This window comes from Pezoporus occidentalis, unplaced genomic scaffold, assembly GCF_034315485.1.
Source record: "Pezoporus occidentalis ecotype Australia unplaced genomic scaffold, CSIRO_AGI_Poc_V1 ctg8, whole genome shotgun sequence".
Lineage (NCBI taxonomy): Eukaryota > Metazoa > Chordata > Aves > Psittaciformes > Psittacidae > Pezoporus > Pezoporus occidentalis.
Window position 1 is genome coordinate 4,490,612 of NW_026916158.1, and position 12,406 is coordinate 4,503,017.

The window sequence follows — 12,406 nt, forward strand, 5'->3', positions numbered from 1 at the left end:
CATGGGGCATAGCGCTCCTCTGCACCGCCTGTCTCCAGGCGTAGCCCCTGCTTCCTCCTCTCGCCGAGGTGAAGAGCGCGGTTTGTCGCTGTCGGGGCGGGGGGGCTTGTTTTTTTGTTTCCTGCCCCATCGCATTTTTATGATCACGAAGAGGAAGAAGCATTCAGGTCACCCGGAGAACTGCTCGTCCGGCAGCCCGCACACAAGGGCTCCTTTGACCGCCAGCAACTCTGCTCGGCGGCGGCAGCAGCAGGCAGCCGGAGCGAGGAGCCCTCCAGTCTTTGATGTCCCGGCGATGCCGGCGCTCCGCACCACCGCCCGCGGGCGGGCCGGGCTCTGAGCTCCGCCGGGGGCCGCCCGGCGCCCCGCCAGCCTAGCCTGCGCGCCTCCTTCCCCCGGGACCCGCGGGCGCTGTCCCGCCGGTTCGGGGCGCCCCCCGCCGCCTCCGCCCGGCGCCGGGCGGGGATGTGCGTGGCGGCCCCGGGGCCGGATCCCTCCGAGAGCCGGTCGGTAAGTAAGGGGACAGCGGCTGGGGGGAGCGGGGCGGGCGCCGCGGCGGGACGGATGGATGGACTGATGGATGGACGGACGGGCGCACGGGTCACTGCCCAGCCGTCCTGAGGGGATTTCTGGCCGCCCCTCAGTCTCCCCAGCGTGCGTGCTCCGGGTACCGGGAAGCCGGCTGTCGGGGCGACGTGCCGTCGGGCCGGGCTCGGCAGTGGTCGCGTCTCCTTCAGCGACTCAACGAGCCAGGCGTTCGCCTCGTGCCCTGCGCCGGCCCGGCGGGGCCAAAACCTCCGGCGCGGCCCGGCCACTGCAGCCAGCGGCGTGCCCGGCCCGCGGCCCCTCCCCGCCCAGGGCTGCCCCGGCCCACCGAGCCCGCGACGCCACCCAGCGGGGCAGAGCCCACCGCGGGGCCACTGTGGAGCGGCACCGAGCCGCCGCTGCCGCCCGCGCTGAGGCTTCGCGCCCTGCCCGCCGCGCTGCGGGACAGCGGTCGGAGGAGCCAGCCCGCCGCTGGGCCGCCTGCCCTGGCGCCCCGGGGAGCTCCTCAGCCGTCCCTGCGGCTGTGCCCCTCGAGTTCCCCGCCTAGGGGCAGCTCATTCTCCTAGCACATGCTATGCAAGTTCTTAACCCCAAAAGTATTCTCGGGACGTGCTAGGTTTTCTGTAGAGATTACACCGAGAACCAAGGAAGCTGCAACTCAATTTTTAACATATAAATCCCCAAAAGAAAAGCTAATGGGTTAACTCCATGTAACACCGAAACCAGAACAGTCAGGAATTTCAGCTGTCTGTTGTACCTAAGCTTGGCAGGGAGAGTGGAGAGAATCACCAAAGCACTAAGAGAAATGTAAGGAATATATACCTAGGTGTACATCCCTTAGCATCATTATACATGTTCTTATACATATTATTCTTACAAATATTATTCTTACACTTTTGCTATGCTTGCAATTAGCATATGAAGAGGCTCATACCTGGTGTTCATTAATGCCGATGCGGTAAATTCTTTAAATAACTAGAAGTAAAAATTAGTCAGTGGGATGTCTTTAAACATGAGGAACACTCCTGGGGGAACAGAAAGATTAGCTCACTTGGAAAAACTTAGCTGATTGTAAAAAACGTATTTGCACATGAAAGGTACGGTGTTTCTGGCTGCTCTGAACTGTGGTTTCAGTGCTCCGAAGACACGGACAGAATCAGAAAATCAGTATCATTTCTTAAATTAGGGTCCAAGTATTCAGGGGGTTCTGGGCCCTGGTCAGTGTTTAGTCCATATAACTAACATCTTCTGATTAATAAGACTGGAAGTAAGAAGGGTGTAATGATCGATTTGCTTTATTATTATCTGTGAATTCATAGCTCAGTTATAGAAGGCAAATTTCTTCGCATGGCTTTCTTTTACATGGTTGTGTGAGATTCCAGTCCACTGTCTTAAAAAACACTTGCTCATCTGACCAAAAACCTATTATTCTGAGACAAAAAGCAGCTCAGGAAGCACATGAAAGCAACTGCAGTGGTCCCTGTGGGGTTAGAAAGGAAGAGGCTGGGCAGACCTTGTGGGATTACAGCCTCCTGCTCCACACAAGACCTGTGATTCTGGCACTGCCAGTCACTTCCTGCATTGTGATGTCCAGGGAATGGTGACAAAAGGGATGTGAGACACACTGAAATGAAATGTTCTCTTACTCATTTAGAGAAACAGCATTAGTGTGATGGTAGTGTCCAAGCATCCACTGAGACAGGTGTTGTGTAAATACATGGAACATAGAATCTCTGTTTACTTAGGTCCATAATACCAAGTTACTTGACATCTTTATTTTATTAAAAAACATACATGCTGTAGCAGCATGTTTTTGCAGTGGAGGAGCTGGCATTCTAGGTGAGGTAGACATCAAAGAGATTACCAGAAAGTAGGGAACACAAATTGGGCAGAAACAAGGTCCAGAGGAAAATCAGAGACTGAAATCTGATTGTAGCAGCTTGAGGAGACAAAGGTGAATATAAGCAAACAGTACAGTTAAAAGCAGTTTAAAATAATCAAGTTCAAGTCTCAGACTTGAATCGATGCAGAAGCTGAGCCGAGTTCCCTTACTGCTGTTATGGTGATCTACTGAGTGGGGAAGGAAGGGTGTCATGAGTGCAAGAGGACATGAATGCCCTGAACTGCAGTGCTGGTTGACCTTCTTGTGGGGTGTCTGGTGAATGCAGGTATTGCCATTATTTATCCCAGTGGACTTCTGTTCTTCCCCATTGAATGGAAAGGGTATGTACTCTTATTTGTGGATGTAAAGATCCCTAGGAAATGCCGTGCACAGAAACTGTTGAGTTTTCATTGTGAAATACTGAAAAATACATTGCTGTATGTATTAGGGATTTGAATCTCTGTCAGCAAAGGAAGGTCTCACCCTAAATGAGTGGGAGCAGCTGAAGAGAGAGCACAGAACTGTAGGACAACAGTACTGCAAACGGTGGCTAAATTACCTCTAAAAAGCGTCAGAAATACAATCCCAAAATCCAGAAATACAATCCCAAAATCCAGAAATACAATCCCACACATTCCAGGAGTGACTATTCACACTCCTGCCAGTTCTGCATGTATGTGTTGTAGCTACTCCTAATTTACAGTGTTCTAAGCTCAAAAGAGAGGCTTGGTCATGCTTCTTTAAAAATTACTGTGAAGACTGTCTTCTGTGTGAATTTGACAAGCTCCCTGCAGAGTCTCTCTTTTTTTCTTTTTCTTCACTGTTTTAGAGACAGCTGCAGAGCTGTAGTCAAGAATTGCTTACATAATGTTTTAAGGAATGACAGCTAAGCACAATGGCATATTTTGACCTTTGGCGTTAGATAAGTAATTGGCAGATTAAGTTAATTTTTATTCAAGCAGGGAGATTTGCTTTCTGCTTGCTTGTGAACTCCTGTACCATCATACAGGACCGAACCACACGGGTAAGTTTTAAAAATAGATTTTGGGTTGTTTGCCTTCCTTTTCTATTTGGTGGCCTCTTCATGCAAAGGAAGACCACTCTTTGTTTTCTTTAAGTGACAAGCAGCACATGGCACGTACTTGTTGTGTGCATGTGTGCATGCACGTGAGAGAAGGACAGAATTTTTAATTTCATGACTGACATTCTAGTAGCATTACACATAATTTGAAAACTCACCTAGAAAACATCTTTGTTATTATGCAGTTGAGGAGCCAGTTTCAAGACCTACAACTCTGTGTAAGTTCTCCAGCAACATTTCCCTTTTCCTTTTCAGACGCTGGGTTATGGGCAAGTCAGAAAGCCAGATGGATATAACTGAAATGAATGCTCCAAAACCAAAGAAGAAACTGCGATGGAGCGGCCTGGAAATAGGACTAGCTGTTGTCGTGATTCTGCTAGCTATTGTAGCGATCACAATGATAGTTCTGTATGCAACATACGATGGTGAGTACACATAAACTCTCTTTGAATGTATAAATACATAAGAATATAAAAGTATCTCAAGAAATTACAAAAAAAAAACCAACAAAACCAGAATCCGGTTTTTAGTATATAGTAAGAAAACCCCTTCAGTTGCACTATTTTAAAATTGTATTAGAAAAGACTGTGTTGTGTGGTGTATATATAGCTGCAGTACATAAACCATTCAGAAAATAAAATAACAAGGTCAGCTCAGTATTTTTTGCTTGATAACAGAAAACTCTCTTATCCAGTGTATCAAATTAGATGATTAATAGGTGTTACATCATAACCATATTTCATATGTATGTCACTAGACCGCATGACCCAAGTATCTGAAATGTAAAGCTGCATCCACACTTCCTATAGCTGGACACTGACACAAAACTGCTTCTTTCCAACAGGAACCCATTAAATTCATGGGGTTCACATAAAGTTCTGGTAAACACAAAAAACCTGCTTGTTCTGACTCAGCAATTCTGTTTGCAATTAATACTTCAGTAAGCAAAAAGCTCTACAAAATACAACACTGCTGAAGAAAACCAAACTGCAGTGTGTCCTCAATATTCCTGTATATGCATGAAAATTCTGTTTTTTCCTTCAGCAGGCTACTGGAGGGAGGACACTCAGTGAGTGTAGCCATACTAAGAAGTTTTGTGATTCAACAGCCATACTAAAATATTAAAAAGTAATTCCATTCAGGGGTAAATATCTTTCCCTGACAATTCTGGGGAAAGATAATACAGAGAAGCTAAAATTTCCGTTTGGGGTCAAACAAGAATGTTTCCTTAGATTGGAAATGAAATGCTTTGTTTCAGTTTAAAGTACTTAATAATTTTGCTTGAACTTTTTTTTGCTTAAACAGTTTAGTTCAATTATGGAATGGAAAATACCATTCTGAAATGAAAAACAAAAAAGTTTTACTTCTAAAGTCTCAAAAGGAAACATTTTCATTTCCTGAACCTTATATTTTGTTTAAAAGACTTCAGAGTGAATGTCTCAGAATTTTCATATATTTCATCTGGAATCTTCTTGTCATTGTTAAGGTATTGCTGAATTCAGACTGACTTTGCAGCTTTCAGTCCCTAAACTTCTTCTTTGTTATAAAAATAGCATTTTGCCCATGTCTGCTTGATTGATAGGACATTTTCCTATGACTACAGAAATTCCGCATTATGAGTGACTAGCACTGAATGACCCTAAAGGGATGAAGATAAAGGTATTTTTAGAGCCTGATCCTATAAATATTCATTTGCTGAGTGTAAGGTGTCCATTCATCTTTATCTTACTGTACCCTGCAATTAAATGCAATCCCAAAGTGACTGTCAATGAATACAGTACTCACAGACTATGTTGACATTAAATAAAAAGTTAAGAATATGATTGTATTCTCTTTTAGATGGGGTTTGCAAGACATCAGACTGTGTAAAGTCAGGTAAGAATGAAAATGTCTGCATGCTTGCAAGAAAAAGCGTATGTAATCTAAGTACAGTCCTGAGGAATCCAAGGTACCCACCACCTCATGGGAGGCTTCCAAAAGGCTTTGATTAGTAGGCCCAATTTATATTTGCAGACTCGCCAGAAACTGGATAAAAAGGTCATTTTACTGGTTCACTTCCTTCTGTGGGACTACTCATTTTAGGCCTCGTTTTAGAGTAGTCAAAGTAGGGAGGGTGGTTGCCGCACACCCCAGTCATGCTGGAGTCACCCACCGGTGAGGCCACAAGGCAGTCCATTATCTCAGTAGCTTCATGTTGTTGTAGCACAATCTGAGTATTTTACAGGATTTATTTATCTCTATTACTGTCTTTTAGGTACCCTTCCAAGGTGCTTTCCTGACAGCATGAAAGCTGTGGTTTGAAAAAATATCAAATTAGTTATCTACTTGATTTTTTTTAATCTCTGAAGATGCTAATTTTCAGCTAAATAGAGATATCAAGTTCAGCTTGACTTTGTAATAATGAAAAGCAGTAGAAAGAAGGCCAAGCAGTAGAAGGTCTGGAGAAAGGAGGCATAATGTAAACTGAAGATCTAGCAAGAAGTGACTCAATGAATTAAGCAGAATAGTTTTTTATGCTTCCATTAAAAGACTTAACAGCATGCAGATATTTAAGGGAATAAATAAACATTCTTACTGAATCATAGAGTCTCAATACAGAAGTAAAATTGTGAAAGGATTACAGTAAGAATATTGATGGGGAAAAATGGCAGACTTACAATATTATGTAATAGCGTGAAGAAGGGGCATTTTTAAAAACTATAAAGTGCCGCAATTCAACAGAGGTAATAATGAAATACAGAATGAGAAAAAACATCCCTGAAACAGAAATGTACAATGTGGTTCTAATGTCATAACCTCTTTTCCTTTTTCATTAAGTACAGCTTTATTTTATTCACACATTTATCTCATCTGTTATTTATTCTACACATTGTCTAGTTAAAACACTGAAAGAATTAAGTCCTAAAAAATGGTGAGAATTCAGTCTCAAAACATGTAAAATGCCAGAGTAATGCTATCACTGTGTCCTATCAAAGTGTTTTCTACTGGCAGGAAAACAAGCTCATTGACATCATAGAGCTTTTCTGTAATCCACATTCTGCTGTCCCTACATAGGACACAACAACTGATCCACTGCAAACAGGGGGACTACTCTTGTGAGTAAACGCTATGATGTGTGCAAGAACTGTACACTTCAGTCTGGAACACATAAAATTTGCAACTGTGCAAAAGATAGCTTTTATATTTTACCAGGTGTTAATATTTGGTATTTCCATACTATCCTGTAAGAGTCCTCAGAGGCAGTCAGTGAATCTGATAAAATTATAATCTTTAAAATTAAGTTTTAGCTGTAGGGCTATAGTTCAAATAAAATCTAAACAGATGCAAAAGCAATGACGTTGAAGTGGAACACTTACTTGTGACCACATTATGAAGTGTAGCATCAGTATGCATTTCTGCCTAGCAACGGTCAATTACCAGATGCAGCTAAAAATCTGTGCGGTCTATGGGACTATTGTAGCAATGAAACCTCACCGTGCAGGAAGCAGTTAAGATCAGGGAGCCCCCATGCGAAGTTTGGATGGGCTAGCCATTACAGAACTGTCAGTTCCAAATACTGCATGTTTGTAAATGATTTAAAATGGATAGCTCTAAGCAAAGTTGGGAGTGACCAGTTTGAATTTAAAATTGTTATGGATTAACTGAGCCACGATTTCCATGTCCCACCATGGTGTAATGGATTTAAGGCAGAAATCTCTATAGAAGTGTTCGGCCTTTTCCGCACTTATATATCCATTAAATGAAATATAGTCAGATTATGAAGAGGGGTTGGTAGGGATGTAATCACCTAGAAGATTTGCTCGATTAGGTGGTTTCTAGACTGAGCAAGTTCTCAGCTTCAGAAGCATAACCCGGCGAACCAGAAGCCCAGAGTGGTTAGCTGGTTTCTGCTTAGGCCTTCAGTGCTCCCAAGAGCATCAAGAATAGTTTAAAGAGTTTGTCAGAATTATATAATTTAGCAACAAAATAAATTAATATTTTAAAATGCAATGTACAGTCCTTAAACCAGACAAACTGTATTATTGTGATTAGTCTACAGGTTTAACATTACTTCAAATCAGGATTTTGTCACAGTTCGAACTTTAATTTGGCAGTTTCTTGCACACCATGCAGGATAACATATGGGAAAAGTTAAAGACATAGATGCAGACAGAAAGCCAAAAGTATTAAATCTAAAAAATGTATTGTGGTCTTTCAAGAAATATAATTTGGAATAGACATTGAGAGAAATGGTAGTGCCTTAACACCAGAGCTGACCAGTACTATGCCAGTTTTTTCCCATGAATTTCAAAATTTTGCCATAGGTACAAGCCACTGAAAAAGAATAAAGTGAAGACACTGACAGAATTTATAGAACATTTAATAGAACAGATTCAAATAAATGACAAGAAAAAATGTAATGAAAATTCAAATGGTTATACACAGGGTAAAACACCAGTAACTGTGTGATAATGTTATCAGGGTTTGTGGAATCTATTGCAGTGCAGCATGTGAAGGTACCCTGTAATTTATACACATGAACGTTTCCTGAATAAGCTGAAATACTCTCAGCTAATTTTCCTGAGCTCAGACAGCACAGATTGATGAGAATAGGAAATTTTGATCTCTCTCACATGAGTTTCACCTAGGTAAGCATATTGTATTTCTCTCATATCCTCTCCTGGTCACTGGTTGTTATGTCAGTTTATATTACTTTATTAGTAAGCTACTACAGCAACTACTGGCAATCAGGAGTAGTACAATAAAATCAGTCATTAAAAGTAATTAAGATAAGGCTCTACATTCTTCAGTGACAGCAAATGGAATAAACAAGTGAGAAGAGAAATAAACCCAGACACTGGTTCATCAAAGCAATACTGAGGACTAATGGAAAGTGCACCATGTGTTTCCTGTATTTGTGTATGTATTAATAAATCTGTATTAGAATGAAAATAACAAAATATTCATCAGTCTCACACTTATTATTTCCCGAGCAAAAATGTCTCAGTGCATGCAGCCATGAACTTACCATTAATCTTCTTTGGGCATAAGTATCAATTTATAAATTAATTTACAGCATGTTTAGGATTCTGCCCAGCATAATTAGTCCCACTGACTTTGCAGAAATGCTTCATATGTCATTGTTTCTGGGCTTGGTGGGTAACAAAACAGTATTTCAGTGTTTTCAGTATATCCATGATATCAGTCAAAGAATTAATGGTTATCTTGGGGTTCAGACAAGCAAATTACACTCTTGAGGAGAATATCCTTCAGGAGAACATTTTGTACATGTATTTTGCATGAAGCCCTAAGTGAAAGACTACAGTTCCCATGTGTCTGTTCTTTCTGTTATGTTTGCAGTATTTAAACATCAAGTTTTGATAAAAGTTGGTTAGCTAATATTGGCTAGCCTGGACGTTAAGGCAGAAAAGTAATGATAGACAATTATTTTCGTGCAACAGTAGTAGGCACGGAAGATTAAACAGATGCTGACTACAGATAGAGCAACCTAATTCCACACTTAAAGCAAGGCTTGATATTACATAGTCTGTTAATAATTTCTCAGATTTATACAAGGTGTGGAGTTCTCCTGGGTTTTGTTTTGTTTTTTGGTTGGGCTTGTTTGTTTTTTTTTGCAAAAGTGACAAGACAGTGGGTAAGAGCCAATTTTCTTGGTGTCAGAAGATTTGTCTGTTCTACCAGCACTTTTGGCAGAGCAGGCACGCTGCTGTCAATGAACCAGCTGTGATGCCCAGTCCTGTCTTTTGTTGCCAGACTAACACATGCCAGGATAATCCAAGGGATAGTGTCACCCTTCAGATGCTGCTCCAGCCTAGCAGAGAGATTTGTAAGATACCCACCCTTAAAACAGAAGATGTTAGTAATAATCAGCAAATAGATGGAACTAAGACAGGAATAAAGTGCACCGCTCCAAACATTTTGCAGCTTTGTTTGCTTCAAATATAAGTCAGCCTTCCATTGACTTCAGAAGGAAAAGAATAAGATGCTGGGCACTGTACCGATTTATGCAGTGTTTTTTATACTACTTAAGCCGTCTCAAATTGAAAATGCATGTGTTCATGGATTTTTCCATCTTCCAAGCGCTGGAACATTGTAAAACCATCAGATGCTGGCCTAAAATACAACACTGTTAAGCCAGTGGAAGATCACAAGAAAAATGGGGGGCGGAGGGGCAAGTCAGCACAAATACTATAGACTGTCTATCCACCTCTCATTTCCACCAGCATGACAGACATGGAAAATATTGAAAGTACTGAAGAAATAACTATAAATACTTGACTCACCCATGTGGGAGTAATGAATGCTTCAAATCACAAGTCTCACCATTTACTAAAAATAGTGTCTGAAAACTAGGAAGGATATTCAGTATCCTGGGAAATTCAGAGGTATCACTAGCTCTTGCTTGACTCCTAGCACCTCTCCTTTCTGTGAGAGACTTTGTGCTAGCATACTAGTAGTGAAGGCAGTCTAGGTGGAAGAGGAATACCAGAAAGAAAAAGCACAGAAGGTTTCTGAACAGCAGCTGGGAAACTGTCATCAAGGAATCAGATTTCACTAGAAAAAAAAACATGTTGCAATCAGTCTTTGAAAAGCCACTTCAAGAGGGTCAGCAGGGATAGCAAGAGACAGTATCAATTTGGAGCAGGTCTAAAATATCACTGTAGATTCAGAAAAGCATTAATAGGAAAACTTTCCTGACAAGAACTTAAATGGTACAACAAAGTCATTATTTTATTGAAATAGACTGGATTAGCTGAGCCTCCATCATTCTTAATTAATTACATTAATCCATTACAGTGGATACTTAACCGCTGATATGTCTTACGCTTTTCACCACCTTTCAATACAAAGAAGTGTAAGTTAGTAAATGAAACATCTTACATTTTATATAAAACTGAGCAACCACTCACAGGGAGTAGGAACATTAGGCAGTTTACCCATCAGTAAACACAGGCAACAGACAAGTATATAAGTTGTGGGCAGTGAAGGAGTAATAATTCATTGTTTACTGACTAGTACTTTGTTTGGTCTAGAACACTCAAGTAGGCTTGAGCCTATTCTAAACTAAAGGACATATATTTATTACTTGCCTCTTCAGAGAAAACAAGTGTATTCATTTATTTTCTCTAAAAATCCTTTGCCTTGATTTGTCTAATATTACAGCAGCCCGAATCCTTGAGAACATGGACACGACTGCAGAGCCTTGTAATGATTTTTACCAATATGCCTGTGGAGGATGGCTTAAGAGGAACGTCATTCCAGAAACCAGCTCCCGTTATAGTAACTTTGACATTTTAAGAGATGAACTAGAAGTTGTTTTAAAAGGTCAGTGGAGTGTATGTTTGTGGCCTATATAAAGTTTCTTCTTTGGCTTACACATTATCCTAATAACATGTGGTTGTCTAGCAAAGCTTAAAATACTACCAAATATTTCATCTTCTTTGCATTTGGTTCGGGACAAACCTACCACAAACTGTTTGCTTGGGGAATGCTGTGAAAGTTACGCTGTTGTGTCTGACACCAGAGCGGGGCTGACCAGACCTGACCTTTCTGGTATCTGCTCTGTGTGCTCATCTGAATATTGTAACAACTGAAATCCCTGTCATTACCCTCGTGCACTAACAATAGCAGCCAGGCTAGCTGGAGAAGAAAGAGGTCTGCCTGTGTCCAAGTTAGACGAAATGCTGGAGCTGCTGTCTTGGCAGCCCTGTGTCCTGCATATCTATATTCCATCACCTAAATCCTAAAGAGCAGGCAAGTAGTTTTCTACCTTGTCACATCCTAAACTTGCAAATATTCCTTTTTCCACAAAATGTCAAATGTTTCCACAAAATAGTGTCAAATTGTCTGTATTGCCCCTTTTCAGACTAAAATAACAGAGTCAAAGTCAGTTTATACTCATGAAACATTCTCCAAACCACTCTCTCCAGACTGCATATCCTTTTCTACTTTGCCTATCTTTTGGTTTTGCCAGGTTTGCAGTTTACGGATGCCACAGTGTTCCTCAGGCTTCAGCTTCTGTGGAGCAAAGCAGTTGTGAAGTCGTAACTGGAGTTGTAAAGTAGTGGCAAATGTGGGCTGCCCCACCAAGAAGGGCAAGCCGGGACCTGACCATAGCCCAAGGCAGGCAGGGATAGAGGCTTCACAGACAAGGGGCTCAGGTGAGCACCCAGATGAGGCTTCCTATGGCTCTTCCCTACAGTTTTGCTGTTTTAACAGAAGTATGATCCACAGTCACGCAACTGCACCATACCAGAGCAGACCTTGAACACTAAACTCCTGGCTGCAGTGAAGAGAGCAGATTAGAATTACAGGAAAAGACGGTTACAGCCTGGTCAGTGCAGTTAGAGCCTGCTGGTACACTTAGGGCCCTGACAGCAATTCTCTTCACACAATAGTTTTGTCACCTGGAAACTGTCCCTGAAAAGTCAGAGCATTTTTATTTCTCCAGGGGTGATCCACAGGGTACCTACCTGACACCTTTATGCACAACATTTTAACACAGACTGATATAATCTCCAGAGCTTTTTTCCTTCAGCTTCCCTGGAACTTGAGATTAACATGGAGTACGTATCACTCATCCTCTGGTCCTCAGGATGGTATGCACTGTGGTTCCTTCAGAATCTTTCCAATAAAGATCTGATATTAAGATGTATTTGCTATCTGTGTTTCAGATGTCCTTGACACACCAAGCACCAATGATGTAACAGCAGTGCAGAAGGCAAAAACTCTGTACAGATCGTGCATAAATGAAAGTAAGTGTCTCCTGAATTTACTGCATATAGAATATATAAATACCATCCAAAGAATTCCATCTTCACAGTCAGCTATGCCTATAGTCTCCTAGTTTCTGTGCATAATTTCTTAGAAATTCTTCCTGAAAACTAACACGTATC

General features: G+C 41.6%; 1 protein-coding gene across 2 annotated transcripts in view; it reads left to right on the top strand.

Annotated features, from left to right (window-relative positions):
- Positions 1-380: 380 nt before the first annotated feature.
- MME (membrane metalloendopeptidase) overlaps positions 381-12,406 on the top strand; it is a 45,285-nt gene continuing 33,259 nt past the window's right edge. The window contains exons 1-5 of one of the 2 annotated variants that reach the window (XM_062603431.1): positions 381-510; positions 3,765-3,934; positions 5,349-5,384; positions 10,674-10,835; positions 12,185-12,265. In XM_062603431.1, coding sequence (XP_062459415.1) covers positions 3,775-3,934; positions 5,349-5,384; positions 10,674-10,835; positions 12,185-12,265 — 439 coding nt within the window. In that variant the 5' untranslated portion in view covers positions 381-510; positions 3,765-3,774. Of the gene's footprint in view, positions 511-3,281; positions 3,453-3,764; positions 3,935-5,348; positions 5,385-10,673; positions 10,836-12,184; positions 12,266-12,406 lie in introns of those variants that run through there. The other variant, XM_062603432.1, reaches the window with a different exon arrangement.